The sequence below is a fragment of the Ursus americanus genome, chromosome 22 (genome assembly GCF_024610735.1).
Source record: "Ursus americanus isolate L20-20 chromosome 22, mUrsAme1.1.p, whole genome shotgun sequence".
Classification (NCBI taxonomy): domain Eukaryota; kingdom Metazoa; phylum Chordata; class Mammalia; order Carnivora; family Ursidae; genus Ursus; species Ursus americanus.
In genome coordinates this window covers 29,146,363-29,170,420 of record NC_142148.1, presented here as the reverse complement: position 1 = coordinate 29,170,420, position 24,058 = coordinate 29,146,363, and the positions used below count along the sequence as shown (strand labels likewise).

The 24,058-nt window shown below is 57.5% G+C and overlaps 1 protein-coding gene across 3 annotated transcripts; it reads left to right on the top strand.

Moving 5' to 3' along the window:
• Window positions 1-269: 269 nt before the first annotated feature.
• SIGLEC1 (sialic acid binding Ig like lectin 1) lies at window positions 270-23,063 on the top strand. 3 transcript variants are annotated; one of them, XM_087853725.1, is made up of 22 exons: window positions 270-429; window positions 5,288-5,361; window positions 5,637-5,996; window positions 6,265-6,561; window positions 7,666-7,932; window positions 8,256-8,510; window positions 10,503-10,802; window positions 11,481-11,696; window positions 12,501-12,821; window positions 13,061-13,315; window positions 13,554-13,856; window positions 15,187-15,447; window positions 15,602-15,913; window positions 16,435-16,686; window positions 16,997-17,266; window positions 17,356-17,607; window positions 17,918-18,220; window positions 18,829-19,089; window positions 19,754-20,056; window positions 20,322-20,424; window positions 20,809-20,878; window positions 21,578-23,063. In XM_087853725.1, the coding sequence occupies exons 2-22, from the start codon at window positions 5,313-5,315 to the stop codon at window positions 21,683-21,685; spliced, it is 5,118 nt and encodes a 1,705-aa protein (XP_087709851.1). In that variant the 5' UTR covers window positions 270-429; window positions 5,288-5,312; the 3' UTR covers window positions 21,686-23,063. The 3 variants fall into 3 exon arrangements, with proteins under 3 accessions (XP_087709851.1, XP_045664288.2, XP_087709850.1); XM_045808332.2 differs by having other exon boundaries at window positions 271-429; window positions 11,481-11,738; XM_087853724.1 differs by lacking the exon at window positions 270-429 and having other exon boundaries at window positions 5,056-5,361; window positions 11,481-11,738.
• The last annotated feature ends 995 nt before the right edge of the window (window positions 23,064-24,058 follow it).

Here is a 24,058-nt window from a genome sequence, read left to right as displayed (position 1 = left end):
GACCATGGGTGGAAAGGTCCCTTCCTTCTCTCTCGGACTCCCTAAAAAGGCCAGTGGCCACAAAGAAGAGGAGAATGGATGTGGCTGGTAAGCTGGACCCCCCCCCCCCAAATTTCACTTTGCCTGAGAGGACACTCCAGTGTGACCCCAGATCCCACTTCTGCTTGCTAAAGTCCTTAAGGGCCTTCCCCAGGGCCCTTCCCCTGCCTAGGAGGCCTTCCTGTCTTGGTATTACGCAAGGCCTGCAGCTGCCTCCCTGACCGGCCTCCAGGCTGAGGCTTTGGGAAAAGAGGAACCAGGGTCTGAGGCTGGATCTCCTCTCTTGGGGAGGCCGAGCCCTGGGAAGCCACCAGCACCACGAGCACCTGGCCCTCCTTCCTGTTCTTCCTGTGGTTCAGAAGCCCTGCAGCCCCTTCCTCCGTGGAGCAGGTATTCCCATCTCTGGAGCGCGAGAGGAGGGCTGGGAGAGGGGCTGGGCTAAGATTTGCTGGGGGGCATTGGGGATGGGTGCTGGACCCCAGACCAACCCAAGCCCTAACCACTAATCAAAGCTGTAGTCATTACTGGAACGCGTCCACACCCCCCAAATCTTCCCCAACCCACATCCCGACCCCAGTCCTCACACCTTCCCGCCCTTCCTCACCTTCATTGACACCCTGAACATTGCCGTCGTCTCCACGTAGCCTGAACCCTGACCTTCATCCCCTCCCAACCCATCACTGTTCCCTCCACGTCCATGCAATTCCATCCCACACGGCAGCCGAAATTCAGCTTCATGCTCACGCAGCTGCCGCCCACCCCTCCTCTTGGCCTCACAGGAGCCCAGTCCCACTCACTCCCTTCATCACCACTTCTTCCTCCCCGCAGGACCCCCAGCACCGCCTGGCACAGCCTGGGGCGCGGGCGCTTGGGCTCCAACCATTTACAGCCAGATTGAAAAACGAGATGCGAAATCTTTACTGGCCGTTTCAAAGCCAGTCGACTTCATTTATGGGTTGTATGGCTTTTCAAGTGAAAAGTTTGGCTTCTGTTTGGGGCTTTCCACTATTAGGAAGATAACATACTCCGGAATTGCCCGCTTGTACCCTGATTTCCTATCTGTGGGGCAGAGCATTCCAGATGGCTGGGTCCCCTCATTTCCCTCCTTCTGCAGCCTGATAGGGAAGTTGGTGGGGGAGCCCTGGTGCTAGGAAACAGAAACCGAACCCTGCATAGCTGTCTGTGGTGAAACCACCTCTGTCCTTCCTTCCCCAGGACCGACTGGCTCTGGGATCCGAGGTCAGAGTTCAGCCAAACCTCCCCAGTTATCACGGGACACTTGGTCTCACATAGACTTCACCCGCCCACTTGCTCTCACACAGGCAGCAGACACGGGCACCCACTATGTGCCAGGCCACCCCAGCCCCACCCTGATGCCACATACACCAATTCTGGGAGTAGGAATTGAAATCCTATGTTCAGAGCACCCAAGACTTGGAGATAAAAAGATGAACCTCAGGAACTTTCTGAGGTCTGGGGAACAATCCTCTCCTAGACAGTCGTTGCCTAAGGAAGAGGTTGTTTCAGGGCCGAGGTGTTCTGGTCCCCCAGAACTGGCAATTGCCCCTTTACCACCAGGAGGGCGCAGGGCGCCCCCCTGTACACCCAGCTCAATCCAAAGCTTCGGAGCACCAACCCCAGAGGCCCAAGGTTTTCAAATAGGGACAAGGGTCTTCCTTTCTGGAGTCTGTCTTGCCCTTCTTTTTCCAGGAAAGTTCTCTAGGATGAGGCTGGTCTTTGGGGTGGAACAGATTGAGCCAATGAACTGGACTCTAGTGGGACTGCCCTCTTGTTGGGGCTGGCTAAGTGTAGGTGACATCTATGTGATGTGATTTGGGGTGGTTCTAGAAAGGGTCCTCTCGCATGTTTCAAAAAGCTCTGCTCCATTCTGGGGTCAGTAGGTCTAAAATCCCACCATTCCTCCTGTAGTTTCAGCATTGTCTTTTCCATGGCCCCAAATGGCAACAGCAGGGGCGCTGGGGCCGACATGCCACTATCTCCCTGATGTCTCTGTTATAGCAGAGCTGCCCTTATTGCCCACCTGCCCCAAACATGCCCAGGACTGCCTTTCAGCCCAACATCCAGGCCATAGCTCTAGCCGGAGCCAGCACGAGCCTCTCTTTGGCCAAGGACAAGGTGTAGAGGCTGTGGGTACATACTCCTGCGAGAAGAGCAGGCATAGAGCCGCCCAAGGAACTGGGGATGAGCCACTGGGCCTCAGCAAATGACCAGAGCTGTCTGCTGGGTCCCCTGAGAAACCGTGTTCTTCCTGGCCTTCCCATGCCTTTGCCCTTGCCCTGCTCCCTGCAAGGACGTCCCTTCTCCCGTCACCCTTGGCTAAGGACTGTCATCCTAAAGGACAATTCAGATACCATCCAGGCCCTGGGTGTCTGCTCAGCCCCTCCCCAGGTGTGGCCCCTGGTAGCTGCCAGAATCAGTTGGGCCCCATCCTGCAGCTGGTGGGCTGGGGGCTGGGAGATGTCATGAGTTTCCTGTCCCCACTCCCAGCCTCCTCAGGCCTGTCCCCTCACTCTGCCGAGTCAGCGTTTAGGACCCGGGAGGATTGCAAAGTTGGCAACATGTTTTTTTTATTTGTTTGTTTGTTGTTTAAAAAAAATTTTTTTTTAATTTGTGAGAGAGAGAGAGAGAGCACGCATGAGCACGAGTGGTGGGGAGGGGCAGAGGGGGAGGGAGAAGCAGACTCCCTGCTGAGCAGGGAGCCCAACGAGGGGCTCAGTTCCCAGGACCCTGAGATCATGACCTGAGCCGAAGGCAGACGTTTCACCCACGGAGCCACCCAGGAGTCCTGGCAACACGGGTTTTGTATGCACGTTGTAAAACATACTTAACATTAAACTTACTGTTCTAGCCACTCTTTAAGTGTATAGTTCAGCGTCATCAAATATTCACAATATTGTGTAACCGTCACCACCGTCGATTTCCAGGAATTTTCATCATCCAGAAAAGGGACTCTGCTCTCATTAAACATGGACTCTCCACTCACTCCTCCCGCCCCCTCCTTGCCCCTGTGACCTCTACTCCACCTTCCGTGTCTTTGAACTTGCATACTCTAGGTACCTCATATAAATAGAAGCGTGCAATATTTGCCCTTTTGTATGTGGCTGGTTTCAGTTAGAATAATGAGTTCAGGGTTCACCCATGTTGTCGCATGTGTCAGAATTTCGTTCCTTCTTATGGCTGAATAATATCCAATTGTATGGATAGACCACATCTCTCTTATCCGTTCATCTGCTGATGGCATCTGTGTTGTTTCCACTTTGTGGCTATTGTGAATAATGCTGCTATGGACAGGAGCGTCCAAGTATCTGAGGCCCTGTTTTTAAAATCTCTTGGGTTGATACCTACAAGTGGAATTGCTGTATTGCCACGGTAATCTATGCCTGACTTTTTTTTTTTTTTAAGATTTTATTTATTTGTCAGAGAGGGAGAGGGTGAGAGAGCACAAGCAGGGGGAGTGGCAGGCAGAGGGAGAAGCAGAGTCCCCTCTAAGCAGGGAGCCTGATGTGGGACTCGATCCCAGGACCCTGGAATCGTGACCTGAGCCAAAGGCGGACACTTCACCGACTGAGCCACCCAGGCGTCCCTATGTCTGACTTTTGAGGAACCCCCAAACTACTCTCCACGGGGGCTGTGCCGCTTTACATTCTGATGCGTGTGAAGGGGCAGCTGATTGTGGTTTTAATTTGCATTTCCCTAATGATTCATGATGTCGACCATCTTTTTATGGGTTTTTGGCCACTTGTATGTCATCTTCGGAGAAGTGTGCATTGAAGTCCTTGCCCCGATTTTTGACTTTGGGTCGTTTGGGATTTTGTTGTTGTCGTTGTTACTGTTCCCGCTGGGTTGTAGGAGTGCTCGGTATATTCTAGATGTCGATCCCTTATCAGATAGATGATTTGCCAATATTTTCTCTCATCCTGCGGGCTCTCTTCTCACTCTCTTGATAGTGTCTTTTGATGTGTACAAAAGTTTCCATTTTGATCAAGTCCAATTTATCTACTATTTGCTTTTGTTTCATGTGCTTTTGGTGTCATACCTGAGAAGTCGTTGCCTGATCCTAGGTCGTGGAGATGTTCACCCATGTCTTCTTCTAACAGTTTTATAGTTTGAGTTATACGTGTTTCTGGCATCTCTGCAGCTCAGATTCGTATTTGCGGCACTCCTTAGAGCCCATCCGCAGCAGGGCGCCTCAGTGCAGAGAGCCCACCTTCTTGTATGTGGTATACAGTAGGCATTTAACTCATGTTTGTGGGATATGTGTTGTGTGGGGCTTTTGTCCCCTGTCCAGACTTGCCCTGCCATCAGCTCCAGACCCCCAAGGACCGCACCCCTTTCGTGCTCACTACTGCAAGGCCTGGGTGGGGGGAGCTCTGTACTGCTTCGGGGCACATGTCCTCAGTCCCAGCTCCTGAGAAATCGGGGTCCCAAGCTGCCAAGGACAAGGCAAGCACAGAGATGGCCGTGGGGTGGCTCCAGGGACACCACAGGGGACGTTTCAACTAGAAGCCAACTTCAGGCTGCACCTTGAAGACTGAATACGGTTTCAGCTGGCAGAGATCATTGTGGTGGGCAGAGCTGGTCAGCTGGAGAGCCCGTGGGTAGACGGCGCTGGCCACAGGCTGTGTGTGTGGGGGGAGCAGGGAATGGCGGCAGAACTGGGAGGAGGAATGAGGACCTTTCAGGGACATAAGCAGCCCTTAAAGGCAGCACTCCGGCCAGCGTTCAGTCAAGCCCCATTGTGGCCTGCAGCTGGTGAGGCTGGTGGTAAGGAGATGAGTTTTAAGCCATCATTCTTGCGGGCGCCTTGGAGTGAGTCCCTGGGCCTCTCTGGGCTCCACGTCCTGTTGGGTTGGGTGGTGGGGAAGAGGTGGGGAAGTGAGAGGAAACAGAGAAACAGCTGTTCATCTGCTCTGGAGGAGTGCCCCGGAGGGGCTGGGAAAGCAGAACTTGGGGTGGGGCTGAGGGACACACGGAGGGCTTTCTGGGGCATGACACCCAGGGAAGGCATTCCTGGGTACAGTCTACACCGGGAACGTGGGCTCCCGGCTCCCTGCTGCTGGCTGCCCTGGGAGTCCTTGGCAGCCCGGCCCTCTCCCTGGGTGGGCCACGGAGCATGTGGGGTCCCAGGGCTGGACTCCCAGCAGACTCTGAGGCCGAGGTGCCCTCAGGTGCCCTAGGAGGCCCTTGCGTACCCACCCAGCACACGAGCCGTGTATCGTCTCCTTAGGCACCAGAACCCGCGTTAAGCTGCTATGGGCTCCCTGCTCCTGTTTCTCCAGCTGCTCTCATCGATCTCCACAGGTGAGCGTGCCAGCTCGCCCAGCTCGCAGGGCCTGGCCTTGGGGATTCCAGCCCTTCATTGGCCCTGGGCAGACTGGACTGGGCCTGGTCACAGTTTTGTCCGCTGAGGTCGAAGGAGGGCCTAGGGAGGCAGTGGCTGGGAAGCTCCCCCCCTCCCGAGGGGTCACTCCAGGGGCTCTTTGCTGGGTTTGGGGGCCCATCTGGGGGCAGATCTGAGGGCTCTGCTGTGATACCAGGTCTTCATTGCTCTCCTCTCTGTCTCGCCTCACCCTCAGGCCTGTCCTCATGGGGTGTCTCCAGTCCCCAGGATGTGAAGGGCGTGAAGGGGTCCTGCCTCATCATCCCCTGTGTCTTCAGCTTCCCAGCTGACGTGGAAGTGACCAATGGCATCACAGCCATCTGGTACTACGACTACTCGGGCAAGCGGCAGGTGGTAAGCCACTCGGAGAGCCCGGAGCTTGTGGAGGCAAGCTTCCGTGGCCGTGCCCAGCTCTTAGGGCGCGTGGAGCACAAGATGTGCACCCTGCTGCTGAAGGACCTGCAGCCTGAGGATTCGGGCTCCTACAACTTCCGTTTTGAGATCAGTGAAGTCAACCGCTGGTCAGATGTCAAAGGCACTGTGGTCACTGTGACAGGTGAGGGGCGGGTGAGCTGGCTACAGCCTGGAAGTGTGTCCCAAGCTGCTCCTGGCCCCACTGGCTCACAGCCCCAATCCTCAGCCCAACCCCAGCCCCAGCCTAGCCCCTGCCCTGCATCTCCTTTGCATTCACCCTAATGGGTCTGGTGGTAGAAAGCAGTCTCTCCTTCCTCTTGAAGCACCCTCGCCCCTCAGCGGGGCTTTCTAGGGCAGGAGGCCTCATGAGTGGTGAAGGGGAGTCCTGAGCCTCTGGTCTCTGTCTTCAGAGACGCCCGAGACGCCCACCATTGCCTCGCCGGCGGAGCTTCGAGAGGGCATGGAGGCCTACTTCAACTGCTCCACTCCCTACACGTGCCCAGAGGAGCACATCAGCCTGCAGTGGCAAGGCCAGGACCCTGCGCGCTCGGTCATCTCCAGCCTCCAGAATCTCAGGCCCACAGGCATCAGCCACCTGGGGACCCTCCATATGGCCCTGTCCTGGCAGGACCACGGCCGGACCCTGCACTGTGAACTCTCGGTGGCCAAGCAAAAGACTCAGAGCGAGATTCGCCTCCAAGTGCAGTGTGAGTGCTGGGGGCCACACCCTTGAGACTGAGCCCGCGCCCCTGAGGCAGAGCCAGGAGCGCTTGGACCTCCAGGGTCGGGCACCGGGAGAGACACCTCAAAGCCCTAAGAGCCACATTTAATGGCTCCCTTCTACCTCTTGTCCCTGAGGCCAGGTTGGGCAGAGAAGGGGAGACACGAAGAGCCAGAGAACTGGGGGCCAGGGAGTGAGGCCCCTGGGATTTAGCCCCACTCTGGAGGCTGCTGTGTGGTGGGGGAGGAGGGTTCACCCCTTTCCTGCCTAAGGCTCCTCACGGTGATCAGGACAAAGAGCAGGTGGAAGAGAGCCTGAGTTTCTACTTGATAATGCCACTTCTCATCATGGTGAAACGTGGCAGCCTGTTCTAGAGCAAGTGCTATTCCCAGGCATCAGGTGGGCTGGATCCGCCACTAGCTGAGCAAACTGGGCAAGTCACTAGCCCCTCCGGGCCTCCAAGTCTCCCTCTCGTAAGGAGACTCGAAGGTCTCAAGGAGCTGTTACGGAATTGAAGAATGCTCGGCACCTACCAAGCACTCTGAAATATCAGCTTCTGTTATTTTCATATTTACCAGATTAAGTACTTGAAAATATTGGCTTTTATGAGCTATTTACATAGCCAGAGGCTTTGGGACAAGATTTCTAGAAATGCAGGTGTCCTGTACGGTGGCACCTTCCTTGCAGATGGGTTCACCATTCTCAGAGCTCCTTGGACTCTGCCTTTGGCCCCCTCCATGACGTGGTCGGTTCCTTGCCAACAGCTACCACAGGCCACCTAAGCAGGCAGCATGGTGCTCGTGGTCCCCAAGTAGAAGACAGGGCGAGGGACAGAATCATGAGGCAGAAAGCCATAGAAGGCAGCGTAGGCTGGACGCTAGGCCAAGCGCTGCATTATCAGGTCCTCAGTGGAGAAGGAAGGAATCAGGACCCCTCAAGAGGTGGAGGGCTGTGTCTGCCCTCACCAGGGAAGTGACGGTCCTGGTGATTATCTGGGCGGGCTTCCTTAGGGCAGTGCTGAAAGAGGAGAGAAGTGCCACCAGTGCCCTCCCTGGGTCCCTCCCCTGATGGCCCCAATCATGCTTTGCAGATGCCCCCAGGGGCGTGGAGATCCTTCTTAGCCCCTCAGGGCGGAACATCCTTCCGGGTGATCTGGTCATACTCACCTGCCAGGTGAACAGCAGCTACCCCGAGGTCAGTTCTGTGCACTGGGTCAAGGACGGAATGCAGCTCCAAGTCCAGGGTCGTATGCTGAGGTTGTCCCAGGCCACCTGGGGCGACGCTGGTGTCTACACTTGCCAAGCTGGGAATGGCGTGGGCTCTTCGGTCTCGTCCCCCATCAGCCTCCACATCTTCAGTGAGTCCTGGGGGAGCCTGGGTCTTGACCGGAGGGTGGGGAGGGGTCCAGGACACTTGCTGAAGGGAACCAGGCCAGGGCGCCTCCTGGGATGTGGGTGTGGAGTCCTAGCCCTGCCTCAGATAGATGACAAACCTCCCCAGCAGGGTGGGCTGTCACAAAAACCCTGGTAAACAGGGCAAAGAGATGCCACGCCCATCCAGAAGGCTCTGTGGCAAAGGGCCTGATACAGAGCGTGCAGGGATTTAGGCTGATTGGCTGCAGCCCCAGTGCACTGGAAATCGGCTGGGTATCCCCCAGTGTGCCCTCTGCTGCCCCCACAGTGGCTGAGGTCCAGGCGAGCCCAGCAGGCCCCATCCTAGAGAACCAGACGGTGACACTGACCTGCAACACGCCCAGAGAAGCGCCCAGCGAGCTGCGCTACAGCTGGTACAAGAACCACGTCCTGCTGGAGGACGCCCACAGCCGCACCCTGAAGCTGCCCTCGGCCACCAGGGCCGATACTGGCTTCTATGTCTGCGAGGTGCAAAACGCCTACGGCAGAGAGCGCTCCGGCCCCGTCAGCGTGGTGGTCCGCCGTAAGTGGCCAGGGCAGGGCGGCGCCGGAGAGCCAGGTCACAGGGTAGGGGCCCCCGCAGAGGGTTAGGGGCCTGGGCCTGGTTGGCTCTGAGCTCACATCCCAGCTCTGCAACTCTGGGCAAGCTTTCACCTCCCTGAGCCTCAATTTCCTCTTATTTTAGTCTACTTTTCATTTTGAACAAGTTAAGCTTACAAAAAGTTGTTAGAAGAGGGGCGCCTGGGTGGCTTAGTCGTTAAGCGTCTGCTTTCGGCTCAGGGCATGATCCCGGTGTTCTCGGATGGATCCCCACATCGGGCTCCTCTGCTGGGAGCCTGCTTCTTCCTCTCCCATTCCCCCTGCTTGTGTTCCCTCTCTCGCTGGCTGTCTCTCTCTCTGTCAAATAAACAAAAATCTTAAAAAAAAAAAAAAGTTGCTAGAAGAATACAAAGAATTACCACGTACCTTTAACCTAGATTCCCCATTTGTTAACAGTTTGGTACATTTGTTCTCTGTATTTATTAATTTTTTTTTTTTTGAGATAGAGAGAGAGAGAGAGAGCTCGAGTGCATGTGGCGGGGGAGGGGCAGAGGGAGATGGAGAGAGAGAATCTTAAGCAGGCTCCACACCCAGCATGAGAGCTTGATGCGGGGCTTGGTCTCACCACCCTAAGATCATGAGCTGAAATCAAGAGCTGGATGCTTAACCAACTGAGCCACCCAGGTGCCCCCCAATAGATTTTGTTTTTAAGAATAGTTTTAAATCTACAAAAATAATGAGCAGATAGTACAGAGTTCCCTTGTACCCTTTCCTTGCACAGTGTCCTCTATCTTAACATCCTGGATTAGTGTTGTGTATTTGTTACAATGACTGAACCAACATTGATACATTATCAACTAAAGTCCACAGTTTACATTAAGGTTCACCCTTTGTGTTGTACATCTGTAGGTCTTGGAAACTACATAAGATCATGTATTCATCTTTACAGTATCAGACAGAATACTTTCACTGCCCCCCAATCCCCCGGCCTCCACTTATTTATCTGTTGAGTGCCTGGCAACCACAGGCAAAAAAAATTTGCCTTTTCCAGAAACAAATAGTTGGAATCATACAGAATGTAGTCTCTCTCTCTCTTTTTAAAAATATTTTCTTATTCATTTGAGAGAGAGAGAGACACAGAGAGAGAGAGCGAGCAGGGAGGGGCAGAGGGAGAGGGAGGGAGAGGATCTGAAGTCGACTCCACACTGAGCATTGCTCGGCCTCTGGGTGATCCCATAACTGTGAGATCACGACCTGAGCCAAAGCCAGGATCCAAGCCACCAGCCGACACTGCGTTCGTTGTCACGTCTTTTTATTTTCTTTTAATCTGAGACAGTTCCTCAGTCTTTCCTCGTGTTTCTTTTCTTTTTCTTTTTTAATGATTTTATTTATTCATCTGAGAGAGAGAGCGCGTGCACGGGGTGGGGAGGGGCAGAGGGAGAAGCAGACACCCCCTGAGCAGGGGGACCGACCCGGGGATCCATCCCAGGACCTTGGCGTCATGACCCGAGTGAAGGCAGACTCAACCCACTGAGCCCCCCGGTGCCCCTTTCGCTGTCTTTTTTGACATTGAAACTTGAAGAGCACAGGCCCCTTGTCGTGTGAGTGTCCCTCCGTTTGCCTTTGTCTGATTTGCGTAGGCAGAGCCTGTGCCCTGGCTGCGGCTGCGCAGCTGCGATGCCGCGATGCCGTGTCCGTCTTGCTGAATCGCATCAGGAGGCACATGATGTCAGTCTGTCCCATTGCTGCTGATCCCTTGCCCACCGCCCCTGACCCCCGCTCACAGGGTTGCCCCAGCTCTTGACTGAGACGACAACGTGATTGGCCAGTGTATTCAACAGGCCCTCGGGAGCTCTGGGCTTGCTCCCTTCACGGGACGTTGTGGAAGAAAGGAGGTGCGGGGTCATAGCGTAGAAAGGGGGATCCGGGATTGCCCCTGTCGGAGGGTGACCGGCACCCCCTCATCTCCACACAGACCCGCCCCTTGCCCCGGTCCTAACTGCCTTCCTGGAAACAAAGGAGGGGCTGGTGGGCCTCCTCCACTGCTCGGTGATCAGCGAGCCTCCGGCCACCCTGGAGCTATCACACGATGGCCTCATCCTGGCCTCCACCCCAGGGGAGGGTGACCACAGCTCACGCTTCAGTGTCTTCTCCACGCCCAACTCCCTGAACCTGGAGATCCGAGACCTGGGGCCAGCGGACAGCGGGCAGTACACGTGTTCCGCCTCCAACGCCCTAGGGAATTCATCGTCCACCCTGGACTTCCACGCCAAAGGTGAGACAGGCACGGGGGGCTGGGGAAGGCACCCCGAGGAGGAGCCGTGCTCTGGCCTTCCTCCCAGGAGTCCAGAGGACTTAGCCGAGGGGCTGGGCAAGCTGGTTGGTAAAACAAACAAGCAAACATCCCAGCAAAGATCTGAGCTATACTGTCATCCCGACCTGGGAGGTTCCTGAGGTCAAGGCAAAACGGAAACCCGGCAAGTCGCATTATTCCTCGTGTACACATTCTGACTCTGACCTTGAACGGCCCTTCATATCCATTTGTTTTTTTATTTATCAAACGTTTGGGGCAGGCTCTGTGCTGGGGGTCAGATGCAGGAGGAAAAATAGGAAAGCGCGGTCGTCCCTGCCTTGGTGTATCTACTGCTGGCCTCCTCCTGAGGCCGTGGCAGACAGAGCTAATCAGCGGAGCCAGGTTTCTGATGGAAGCCTGGGCTCTGGCTCACGATCCTTCTCGACCATGCGGCCGCCAGCTACTACCAATAGATCGGAGCTGGCATTCAAGGACAAACCCTCCTGACTGTCAAGAGGTTCACAGAGCTGATGCTACGGAGTCCAGACCTACCTACAGTCACGTGGGGAGAGGAGAACCCTGGAGGTCTTCCTGCAGCTGGTGGCACAGAGCTGCTGGTGTGCAGAGGACCTGATTCTCCCTTCCTCCCTCTCTTGCCAGTGGCCCACGTGCTCATCAGCCCCACAGCAGAGGTGGTAGAAGGGCAAGGAGTGACACTGAGCTGCAGGAGCGGTCTGAGCCCATCGCCTGACATCCGCTTCTCCTGGTACCGGAACGGAGCCCTGCTTCTCGAGGGCTCCAGCAGCAGCCTTCAGCTCTCTGCGGCATCCAGCACCGACGCCGGCTCTTACTACTGTCAGGCCAAGGATGGCCACAGTGAGAGCGGCCCCTCCTCACCTGCCGTCCTCACTGTGCTCTGTGAGCAGTCCTCCCACCAGCCCCTGCCGGCCACGGGGAGGGTCAGCCCCCGGGAGCCCACCAGCCACCTCTGCCTCCTTCAGGCCCTCCTGGCACTTCCCTGCCCCGGGGTCTAGATCAGGAAGGCAGCCACAGGCCTGGGCACCATAGAGCTGTCTGCCCAGGGGTGAAATGTGGGGAACAAGGCTGGGGCTTTCTCTGCCCCCCCCACATCCCGTCCCCCAACCCAGCCTCTTTAGGGCCCTCTGCTTCTAGCCTCAAATGCACCACGGGCACGTTGTCCAAGCTTTGTCCTGAGTAGGGCCCTAGGATACCACACTTCCACATACGTGTACACACCCACAGGCCGTGTCCTCACAGGCTCCCGTAGACCTGAAGCCAGAACCTCTCAGCTCAGGCACTGTGTCCTCTTAAGGGTGGATGCTTCTTGTTAGCCTGAGACGCCAACCCTCCGTGTGTCAGAAGCACACGGCGTTATGCTAGCCCATACGATGCCCTTGTCTGAGCTAGAAAATGGCATTCCTTCCTCTGGGAAGATTCGGTACAGCACTGGAGCACAGCTGAGCATGAGGGGCACGGGTTGAATTCCTCCTACCTTGGTTTGGTTGTCCTTGTGCAGTGCACAACCTACACAGCTGTTTACGGCAACTCTGGGCACATGCCTTTGTTTGGTGTGTTGTGGGAACCTAGCCAGCTTTGAGTGGACCTCAAGAACATTGGGGGAGGCCATGGGATGAACGCCTATGCTCTTCCTCCCTACAGATGCCCCACGCCGGCCCACGTTCACTGCCCAGCTGGACCCCGATGCCGCAGGAGTTGGGGCTAGACGTCAAGGGCTCCTCTTGTGCCGTGTGGACAGCAACCCCCCAGCCCAGATGCGACTGCTCCACAAAGACCATGTTGTGGCCTCTTCCCTGCCATTGGGCTGTGGGGGCTGTTCCCGACGCCTAAAGGTCACCAGAGCCCCCAACCTGCTGCGTGTGGAGATTGATGGCCCGGTGCTGGAGGATGAGGGTGTGTACCTGTGTGAGGCCAGCAACGCCCTGGGCAACACCTCCGTCTCGGCAAACTTCGATGCCGGGGGTGAGTCAGCTCAGGGAATGGGCGGCTCAGGGTCGGGGGCTGTACACGGGACCCTGCACCCCCCCCCGCCCCCGCCAAGGCGGGTCTATCGGGTGAAAACACCTCGGTTAGGCTGTGGGAGTTCACTTTTTTCCCCTGCCCCATGGGCACCTTCTCCAGGCTGGGAAGCTGGGCCCCCACCCCAGGGGGGAGGCGGTCAAGGTGAGGCCTGTCTCAGGTGGCCTGTGCTGCCTCTCCAGCCACCGTCCTGGTCATCACACCGTCGAACACGCTGCGGGAGGGCACTGGCGCCAACCTGACCTGCAGCGTGAGCCGGGAAGCGGGCGGCCCTGCCAACTTCTCCTGGTTCCGGAATGGCGCGCTGTGGGCCCAGGGCCCCCTGGAGAGCGTGACGCTGCTGCCCGTGACCAAAGCAGACTCGGCCCTCTATGCCTGCCGTACCCTCAGCGAGGCCGGGGGCCAGCTCTCCGCCCCGGTGGTCCTGAGTGTGCTCTGTGGGTGACGGGCAGGGGCAGGGTTGGGTACTTGGAGGGCGAGGGAGTGGTCAGTGGGGGGGGGTGGAGGGGAGGGCAGAGCATGGCTTGGGCATGGGCAAGGGCAGGCCTGGACTGTGTGTGTGGAGGGGGGAGGGGTATACCATGCGCTGCACTGCGGGAGCCAGACGGGTGTGTGTGTGTGTGTGTGTGTGTGTGTGTGTGTGTGTGTGTGGCCTGAGCTCCTTCCTGTCTGCAGATCCCCCAGACCCTCCAAAGCTGTCAGCCCTCCTGGACGTGGACCAGGGCCACGTGGCTGTGTTCATCTGCACCGTGGACAGTAGTCCCGTGGCCCAGCTGGCCCTGTTCCATGGGGAGCGCCTCCTGGCCACCAGCCTGGGGCCCCTGCTCCCACTCCATGGCCGCCTCCGGGTCAAAGCCACAGCCAACTCCCTGCAGCTAGAGGTCCGAGACTTGAGCCTTGGGGACTCTGGAAGCTACCGCTGTGAGGCCACCAATGTCCTCGGATCCACCAACACCTCCCTCTTCTTCCAGGTCCGAGGTGAGTGTCAGCTCTCTAGTGGCGTGGTGGACCCGCAGGCCCTGGGGGCTGCGCTAGCCAGGCTTTGGGCTGGGTCGTGTGGATTTTGTGTAGAAATGAGTCTTTTTCAGCCCTGGTCAGGGGAGTTTCCAGCCCGCCAGCAGGCTCCCGTTGTCTCCAGCTAGGTATTTTCCCCTGTAATCACTGTGGCAACCACTAGGAGGCAGTGGCAATCGCCCGGGGTGGCTTGCTTGCTTGGAGCCCTTGCAAAAACTTCTTTTATAATAATATAATTTTGCTACATAACAAGAATTTTCGTACAAAATGGAAGACGTATGGATACTTGCATACATATACTGTATATATGTGTGTGAATGTGAATACATAGACATCTATACACATACAGAAAAGATTCATATTCTTCATATATATTCTGCACATATATACACGTATATTCTTCTATAAAAATCCTGCCAAAGTGAATAAGCCAAGAAAAGGGAAAGTTAATACCCATAACGTTGCAAAGGCCAAAGAAAAACACACTTTTTTTCCTCCCACAATGACAAACACCCATTTTGAACACTGTCCTTGGACCTTGGTTCTAGATGTCCTTTCTTATTTATCAGACCCATTTCACTGGCAGAGACACCGAGGGTCAGATTTCGGGAGCTTGTTCATGGTCACATGACTAGGCAGCTCCGGATCGATTTGGTTCTGATCCCAGGCACAGCCTTTGCTCTCACCACTCACCTGTCCCTCCTCCTCACTCTGCCACCCTGGTCTCCTCCTGCCTGGGACCCAGGGAGAACCGGGACTGCCCTTCGCCTGGTCCCCAGTTCTTGGGCTCTCATGACTCGGAGCCTGGCTGCAGAGCTGGGCTGGGGAGGACTCAAGACCACACAGTGGCTAGCTTCCCCTCCAAGGCTTGGGTCATCCATGCTGGGTTCAGCTCGCTCTCAGGACAACGGCCCTGGGCGTGACATAACCCCTCCCATTTCAGTGCTTTATGGGGTCAAACCTGCATTTGTCAAGATCTAACTTGTGCAGGTGTTGTGCCTGATATGGGGTTAGAGGTCGCATAAGCTGGGCCTTCTGGAAGGTGAGATACGACTGACAGAGCGAAACCGCAGCTCCAGGTGGTGGGCAGTAAAGGCCAGGACAGGCCAGTGCAGGGAACTGGGAGCAGGACAGGAGGAGGCATGGAGCTGAAGTGGGGCCCTTGGTGGTGGTCTGGTGGGGGGGGGGCTATAGCTCCAGGACACAGGATTGGGGTCCTGGTGTGGACAAACATTCCCAGGCTGGGGGAGGGTATGGGGGAGGGGCCTCACCGGCTCTTGCTTTCTCCCTGCAGGAGCCTGGGTCCAGGTGTCACCATCACCCGAGCTGCGGGAGGGCCAGGCCGTGGTCTTGAGCTGCCAGGTGCCCGCAGGGGTCCTGGAGGGGACCTCATACCTCTGGTATCAGGATGGCCAGCCCCTCCTGGAGTCGAACTCGGCCACGCTCCGCTTCACAGCCATTACTTTGAGCCAAGCTGGGGCCTACCATTGCCAAGCCCAGGCTCCAGGCTCAGCCACCATGAGCCTGGCCGCCCCTGTCAGCCTCCACGTGTCCTGTAAGCTTTCATCCTGTCCATGTTTCTTGGGGGGTGAAGGAAGCAAGGGCATAGCTGGAGGAGGGGCTGGGGGAGCCCTGGTCCCGGGCACTGCCTCCATGAGAAAACACCAGATGAGGGACCAGGGGCCCTGACGTCTCCCCACCTCCTGTAGATGCCCCTCGCCAGGCCACGCTCACCACCCTGATGGACACAGGCCCCGGGCGACTGGGCCTCCTCCTGTGCCGTGTGAACAGTGACCCTCCAGCCCACCTACGACTGCTCCACGGGGACCACCTCGTGGCCTCCACCCTGCAAGGTGTGGGGGAGCTTGCAAGCAGCTCTCCCCGGCTGCAGGTGACTGTGGCCGCCAACACGCTACGCCTGGAGATCAACGGTGCGGTGCTGGAGGACGAGGGCGTCTACACCTGCCAGGCCAACAACACCTTGGGCCAGGCCTCAGCCTCTGCCTCCTTCGATGCCCAGGGTCAGTGTGAGGGTATGAGTGTGTGCATGGGTGGCTCCTTTAAGAGAGGCGAGGAGGCTGGAGAACGTTCTGGAAGCCTGAGGCACAGGCAGGCAGTCTGAACATAAGGATAGTCTCCATTCCCAGCCTCCTTTAAGGGCAGTCGACTCCAGACTTGGCTTCTCATGGAAGGGCCTTTTTTAGAAACAGATGTTTGCCTGGACATCCAGTGGATACGGCTAATCAGAAAGGGGGGGGTTGTTCAAAGAGAAAACACCACAGGGCAGGGAGGCTTGCGTTCCCCCATGTGCCTCCCGCCAGGGTCAGGGAAGGCTCAGGGCCCTCAGGGCACTGCAGAACCCTGCTTGGGAGCACCTGAGAGATGGCGAGCTGCTTCCCAAGCTCGACCTCGAGCCCCCTGTACGGTGGACCACCTGTGCCTCCCAGAGGCTGAGGGGCTTCCCTCCCTCATGGAGACAAGTGGCTTGCTTGACACGGCTTCTCAATCTTGCTGGTGTCCCCGTGCCCTCCTCCCTCCCCAGCTGTGAGTGTGCAGGTGTGGCCCAGGGCCGTCGTGCAGGAGGGGCAGCTAGTGAACCTGACCTGCCTCGTGTGGACCACCGACCTGACCCAGCTCACCTACACGTGGTACCAGGACGGGCAGCAGCGCCCGGGCGCCCGCTCCGTCCTTCTGCCCAATGTCACAGTCACGGATGCTGCCTCCTACCGCTGTGGAGTGGTGACCCCTGGCCAGGCACCCCACCTCTCCAGACCTGTCACTCTGGATGTCCTCTGTGAGTTTGGTTGGATGCAGGGTGGGGTGACAAGGAATGACGGCAGTCCGCAGGGATCAAGGGCGTGGCCAGAGCCCCACAGGTGTCCAACCCAGGAACCCAGTGCCCATCCATCCGGTGAAGCTCAGGGCGAGGAGCGTTGAGTCAGGGGTCTGAGGGGATAGGTTCTTTCTGGGCAGAGAAGCATGGCCCAGATGGGGCAATTCAGGGCCCTTGGGAGGGGGAGCCAGGGCCCTCTGGATTTGAATGCCACCTGCCAACTGGCCTCCTGGCTGCGGTCTCTGAACTGTTTCCTTTGGTGTCCGTGTAGACGCACCCCGCAGCCTGCGCCTGACCTACCTCCTAGAGAGCCGCGGCGGACGGCTGGCCCAGGTCCTGTGCACCGTGGACAGCCGCCCACCTGCCCAGCTGGCCCTCAGCCACGCTGGCCGCCTCCTGGCCTCCTCGACCGCAGCCTCTGTCCCCAACACCCTGCGCCTGGAGCTGTGGGAGCCTGGGCCCAGGGATGAGGGTCTCTACAGCTGCTCCGCCCACAGTCCTCTGGGCCAGGCCAATGCCTCCCTGGAGCTGCGGCTGGAGGGTGAGGCAGGGCCCAGGCCAAGCCCAGCAGGGGAGGGATCAGCTGTGGTATCTGGCTGGGCCTCGCTGACCCTGGTCTCTCTGGTACAGGTGTGCAGGTGACCCTGGCTCCATCCGCCGCTGTGCCCGAGGGGACCCCCGTCACAGTGACCTGTGAAGACCCTGCTGCCCGCCCACCCACTCTCTATGCCTGGTACCACAACAGCCGTTGGCTGCAGGAAGGACCAGCCGCCGCCCTCTCGTTCCCGGCGGCCACACGGGCTCACGCCGGTGCCTACTCCTGCCAGGTTCAGGATGCCCAGGGCACCCGCAGCTCCCGGCCCGCCGCCCTGCAAGTCCACTGTGAGCCGGGTCCTCGGCTGGGGGTGCCAAGGCTGAGAGTGGGCAGAGGGCCCTTTTGGGCCTTGGTGGGTGCGGACGCAGGACTATAGCGACCTCAGAGTGGGCGTGTGGGAAAAGAAGGACAGGTGATGAGAAAAGAGACCCTAGAGTTCTGTGAACCCTGTCTGGGGGAATCTGCCCTCGAGGTGCCACATCGAGGAAGTGACCTTTTTTCCCAGAGGCTTCAGCCTCACCAGTGCCAGGCAGGTAGGCCATGGATGGTACAGGGTTTCCAAACAAGGCCTCCAACTATGTGCTCTCATGCCCCCAGATGCCCCTCGGGATGCTGTCCTGTCAACCTTTCGGGACTCCAGGATCACCTCCCTGGCCGTGGTGCAGTGTACTGTGGACAGTGAGCCGCCCGCTGAGCTGGCCCTGTCCCGCGATGGCAAGGTGCTGGCCACCAGCCCTGGGCTCCAGGGCTTCGCATCCGGGGCAGGCCACGTGCAGGCGGCCCGCAACGCCCTGCGGCTGCAGGTGCAGGGTGTATCCTCAGGTGACAGGGACACCTACGTGTGCACGGCCCACAACTTCCTGGGCTCAGTCAGCACCACAGGACAGCTGCAGGGAGAAGGTGAGTGGGCGAAGGGGGAGGAGAAGGGGCTCAGGCACAGCGGGGCCATATTTATATGAGCGGTGGAGCTTCCCCACGAGGGGGCTGGCTGCCCAGAATGGGTAGCGAGAGCCCTGCCCCTTCTGATGGGAGAGGAACAGCTTTCCCTGGAGGCAGGTGCCCAGCCCAAGGGGAAGAAACGGCCTTGCCCTTGCAGAACTCCTTACAAGAGCGGAGCTGTAGCAGTGCCACGGGCGCCTTGGATGCAGGGGAGACCATACCCCGCCCTCACAGAACCAGTCTGGAGTGGAGCACAGGCCTGCCCTGGGGAAGCCTGGGGTGGGAAGAGAGACACAGCCCTACCTTCAGGGGGCTGAGTGTGAGGGATGAGGCAGAGCCCCACTTTTGGGGAAGCCCATCTGAGAGCCAGCCACAGCCTCACCGGTCAGAAAGCCTGGTTTGTTAAGAGAGACACACAGCCCTGTCCCGGCGGTCCCCAGTACAAGAGCTCTCAGTCTACGGGAGAGACGCTGTGTCACCTTTGGGCGCCCCAAATCAGAACAGGCTTTCCCGTAAGGCTCGGAGGCCTCCCAGAGTTTTGCTGACCGCCTCCTGCTCCTCGGCTGCAGGTGTGCGTGTGGTGGCCGAGCCGGGGCTGGACGTGGCCGAGGGTGCAGCGCTGAACCTGAGCTGTCGCCTCCCCGGTGGTCCCGGGCCCGTGGGCAACTCCACCTTCGCTTGGTTCCGGAATGGCCAGCGACTGCGCGTGGAGCCTGTGCCCACCCTTGCCTTTGCCCACGTGGCCCCCGCCCAAGCCGGGGTGTACCACTGCTGGGCCGAGCTCCCCAGTGGGGCCACAACCTCTGCTCCAGTCGCGCTCCGTGTGCTGTGTGAGTAGGACACCCCGCCCCCTGCCTCAGTCGCCCGCCTCTCACCTGCCCACCCCAGGTCCTCCCCCTCTTCCATCTGCAAAGAGCAAAGACGTCGCGGGGGTGGAGTCCTGGGTTGGAGGACTCCGGCTGACTGCTCATGTGACCTTGTACAGCCCTGCCTTGCTGTCCTCGTGTAAAATGTCAGGCCCCCGCCCTGTGAGGAGTACGGGAGACACTGTGTGCAGAGTGCCTGGGTCCCTGCTCCCTCCCTCCTCAAGGCCCCAGGCAGTAGTAGCGAGCCACTCGGAAAGCCCGGGCTGAGCCGAGCTGGGCGGGGCTTGGGCCGCTCTCACCTCCCGTGGCTGCCGTCCAGGGGCTGAGCGGAAGCTGGACGGTCGAGGATGGCTCCCTCCCGGCGGCTGGCAGCCGGGCTGGCCTGGGCTTCCCACTTGGTCGTGTTTGTAGGCGGGCAGAGCTGTGAGGCCCGTTGAGGTCTAGCCCTGAAGCCACATAATGTCACTTCTGCTTTCGAGTGGTCAGAGCAAGTCACAGATCAAGGAGTGGGGCAACAGGCTCTACCTCTCAGGGCGACCAGCTGCCCGTCCTCTTGCTCGGTACGGGGAAGGGAGGAGTTGGCGCTGGTTTTCTGCAGTCACCATACACACCCCTTGTGTTCCCGCAGACCCTCCCAAGACGCCCACCATGACGGTCTTCGTGGAGCCTGAGGGTGGCAGCCAGGGCATCCTGGACTGCAGAGTGGACAGTGAGCCCCTAGCCAGTCTGAGCCTCCACCTCGGCGGCAGGCTGGTGGCCTCTAGCCAGCCCCACGGGGCTCCTGCTGCGCCACACGTCCGGGTCACGGCCACCGCCAATGCCCTGAGGGTGGACATAGAGACGCTGAGGCCCAGCGACCAGGGGGAATACGTGTGCTCTGCCTCCAACGCCCTGGGCTCCGCGTCCGCTTCTACCTACTTCGGAACCAGAGGTGGGGGGGGGGTCCACCTCCCAGGACCCTCTGTAGAAAGGCCCAGCTCTGGGGTCCAAAGGCTTCCTTCTGAGGTCTTCTCCGCATCCTTTCTGCTGTGATCAGTTTGACTAGCCTAGACTGGTTGCTTAAAGCTCCGTTGCATGGGAAACTTCTGAGATACAGTGACATCTAGAATAGTTACGTCTCGGGGGAGTCACCTTGGGAGGGAGCATTGGGGGCCTGGAGCCAGAGCTGCCCCCTGAGCCTCACCCTTGTATTCCAGCCTTGCATCGCCTGAGTCTGTTCCAGAAGCTACTCTGGGTCCTGGGGCTGCTGGCAGGCCTCCTCTTCCTGTTGTTGGGCCTGGGGGCCTTCTACACCTGGAGGTGGGTTCAGAGCTGGGGGGAGGATGGGGTCACCTCGTGCCCCCATCTTCCCCTCAACATTCCCTCATGTCTCTCTTACCAGATGCACAGGCTCCATACTTCCTAGTCTGTCCCTCTTCCTCCCACTGCTCCAAATTTGGGAATTGCTTCTAGAATCATCTTTAAATCCATCTTGCTGTAGTTTTCTTCTTCCTTTATCTGGACCCCGTCTGTGTAAAGAAAGGGCTGGGAGGGAAGGAAGAAGGATAAGGTCCCCCACTCCCCACAATGCTCCCACTGCTCTGTTCAGTGAGCAGTCTGGGGCTAAGCACTTGGGGTCGGGGAGGAAATGGGGGTAGGCAGGGGGAGGGGAGAGACCCTCTGAGTCCACTCTTGCTGTTGCAGGCGGCATTTTTGTACGCTGAGCGTGGGTGAGAATTTGGTGGAGATGACTTCTCAGAAGGAGACCATGCAGGTATCCATCCGCCACGTAGGCCCAGGCAGACACACAGATGTCCAGCTAACCCACAGTGCGGGGCTGGCGCCTAGAGACCACTCTCATAAACAAGATGGCCCCTGGGACTAGGGGGAGATTGGGGAGAGAATGCAGAGAACCAGGGACCCCTGGAAAGACAAGGAAGCCACATTCTGAATGGGGCACACAGCAGTCACCTGTTTGCTCGCCGGGCACTTTGGGCAGCATGACTGTGGGGTTCTCTGTGGGAGCTGCTGCCGGGTGACTGGGACAGACATTCTGAACATAGCAGCTTCACCTCAACTTCCAAGACACATCTTGGAATACAGAACCCCACCCGTGTTTTGGGTTCTCTCTTCCCCACTCCGGAGTCTGCCCATCCCCTGGGCAGGGGTGAAAGTCTGTTTTCCCTTCCCTGTGACGTGTCCCCTTCTGCAGATCACCCAGTGGGTGGGCCAGGGCTCACAGCCTCATTGCCAGCCAGACACATGCTCTCCAATCCCCTTGGGACCCCTCCCCAAGGCTTGGGGTCTGGGGAACTGCCCTCCCAGAGTTAGAGGTCAGGGGATGACCACTCCCAGAGTCCTCCTTGCAACCAGAATTTTCTCTGTGGGGAGCTCATTGATCCTGATGCAGCCATATGTGGGAGCTCGTCCTGTTCTCCACCCCTGAGCTGACCTTTGCGTTGTCTACCCTCAGGAGGAAGAGGTCACCAGAAACTGTGATGACTTGGGCCTCGTGAACAAGGTGGCATTGAGTCCCAACTGCCTCTGTGAGAACAACTCTACAACATCGGACTTTCTATGACCTGGCTCCAAATCTCTTGCCAAGAAAAACGGGCGTTGAGAAGTGGAGGTGAACCTTAATCTACCCAGGAGGGTGCTGACCCTGGGGGATTCTGAGGAGAAACGAGCTGGCCATGTTGTCTACTTCTCTTGTCCTTTTCTCTGGATCTGATCTCTTGCTTTATCTTCCAATGGACTGCCCCTCACATCTTTTTCCTCCAAGCCCACCCTGGACTTTTTGGATGCATTAGAAAAGAAGAGGAGCTTCCTGTATCCTCACAGGCTGGCCAAAGTGCTCTGTAGTAACTGGAATAGAAGTTAGGGTACGTTAACAAGAGACCAAATATAGTAACTTCAACATGAGGGGATTTTATTTTCTTCTCCCAGACCAATCTGGGTACCCTATGGTAGTTTAAGGTGTCAGAATTCTGGATCCTTCTATCTTTTTCTTCTCCATCCCTGAAATGTTACCTTTGATTGTGAGGTTCATGGTGGCCCCACCGTGTTCACATTTCCTCCAGCAAGAAGAGGAATTTGAAGGCACACCCATTCCCATTGTGGACAGAAGTTGCTGGTCATTTCCACTCACTCCCCATTGGCTAGAGTTGAGTCACATGGTCACCCCAAGCTGCAAGGGATTCTGGGAAATATAGTTTTTATTCTATTTCCAAAAGATTCCCAACCATGGACTCAACCCCAAGACTTCTGACGTTGGTGAGAATGCTGCCGACCAGGCCACGTTTTTAGAGCCCGCCTACTGAAGGCCAGGACGTGTCCCTGGTCATTCTGTTCATGGGCTTCCCAGAGGAAGGAGTCCCTCTCACACATTAAGACTGGGGAAATCAAGATGGTTTGGCAGTCCCGAGGGAGAGGGCATGCCAGGCAATGGGGTTGCCGGAGCAGGCATTTTAGCAGGCCTCTGGAAGAAGAGGGGCCCCCATTTCTACCCCCAGGGAGCTTGGAGAGCATCCTTATTTCTGCTCGAGGTACATCCTTTTCCATGATCAAGTGGGCTCACTCCCTCTTCCTGGGGGCCTGTGTGCCAGGGGCTGTTAAGCAGAATGGGGGTCACAGAGAAGGAATGACTTGCTCCCATGAGGTTAGTGCCTGAGGGGAGCCAGTTCTTTGGCAGGCTAGTGACGCCCCTCACAGCCTGGTGGCGGATGGTAGGAGGTGCCAAGAGCCCGCCTGGAATTTGGGAGGAGAAACCTGGAGAGTAGTGGGGAGGTGTCACAGGGGCTAATAGGTTGGAAAGAAACTGGAGGCCGGGGAAACTCCATGTAACTGCGGCCGGAAGCTTCCCGGTCCCAGGTCCCATTCCTTGTAGTGCCTGATTGCCAGGCTCTTCCTGGGAGCGTGTCTGACATGTCCTTCCAATAAACATCCATCTCTTGATGCAACTGGAGTGAGTCTCTTTCTCGCAAGCCCCACTGCTGCACTGGAACACAGAAGATCTAAATGTGAATGCGGCTCATTCTGGGAGACTGCCTGCTGGAGGTGGCCAGCAAGTGCAAATTACATGACATTTGCCACAAACTACCTATGCTCACGAGATGTGTGCCCCTTCCTGCTCCTCGAGGGTCTAGATGCTGCTCACCTCCTCGGTCCACATGGCCAGCACCTGCTTGGCACGGAGCACATGAGCCCTTAGTAAGCACAGGGTTTTCCACATTGTTGTTGGGGGATGGGGCGGCGGTGGAAATTGGGCACTAAATCCGGAGGTGGGACAGAGACAGAGCAAGCCGAATGCAGCCAGATGTTCTTAGGCTGTCCAGGGAAGAGAGGGTGACGGGAGGACTGCTTCTGCGCATCTCCAAGGGGGCATAGGTCCACCCGAGATTGGAATGTTCTCAGAGGGGTTAGTTGCGTCTACCCCCAGAGGTCTGAGGCACCTCAAGACTTTTGAAATAAACTTTTAATTCAAGTGTGACACACGTACAGAAAACCACAGACATGGTGAGTACACAGCTCAATGGCTTTCCAAAAAGTGATCACGCCCATGTAACCAGCACTCAGATCAAGAAACAGACCGTTACCAGCACCCTGCAGTCCCCCTTGAGCCCCTCCCAGTTGCAAGCGCCCCGAAGTTAACTACTATCTTGCTATCTAACACCAGAGATTCGATTGGCCTGTTTTTGAATTTGATATAAATGGAATCATATCGAATGTCCGATGACTTTGGAAAACTGTCCGACATTATCTATTAACGCTAAAACACTCGTGCCCTATGACCCTGAAATTCCACCCTTGGGTAGTTACGCAAAAGAATGAAGGGCTCTGTCCGCTGTGAGGCTTGTAGGAGAATGTTTATAGTCACCCAGTTCTGGGTCATTCTTCAGAATGCGTCTTGTTTACAGATGGTGAATGTCACCCATTATGTGAGCACTTCAAAGAT

Coding starts and splice junctions, on each gene's coding strand:
- SIGLEC1 (XM_045808332.2), top strand. CDS start 5,313: ATGGGCTCCCTGCTCCTGTTTCTCCAGCTGCTCTCATCGATCTCCACA. Junction 5,997..6,264: donor CACTGTGGTCACTGTGACAG/GTGAGGGGCGGG, acceptor CTCTGTCTTCAG/AGACGCCCGAGACGCCCACC. Junction 13,857..15,186: donor CCTCTTCTTCCAGGTCCGAG/GTGAGTGTCAGC, acceptor TTCTCCCTGCAG/GAGCCTGGGTCCAGGTGTCA.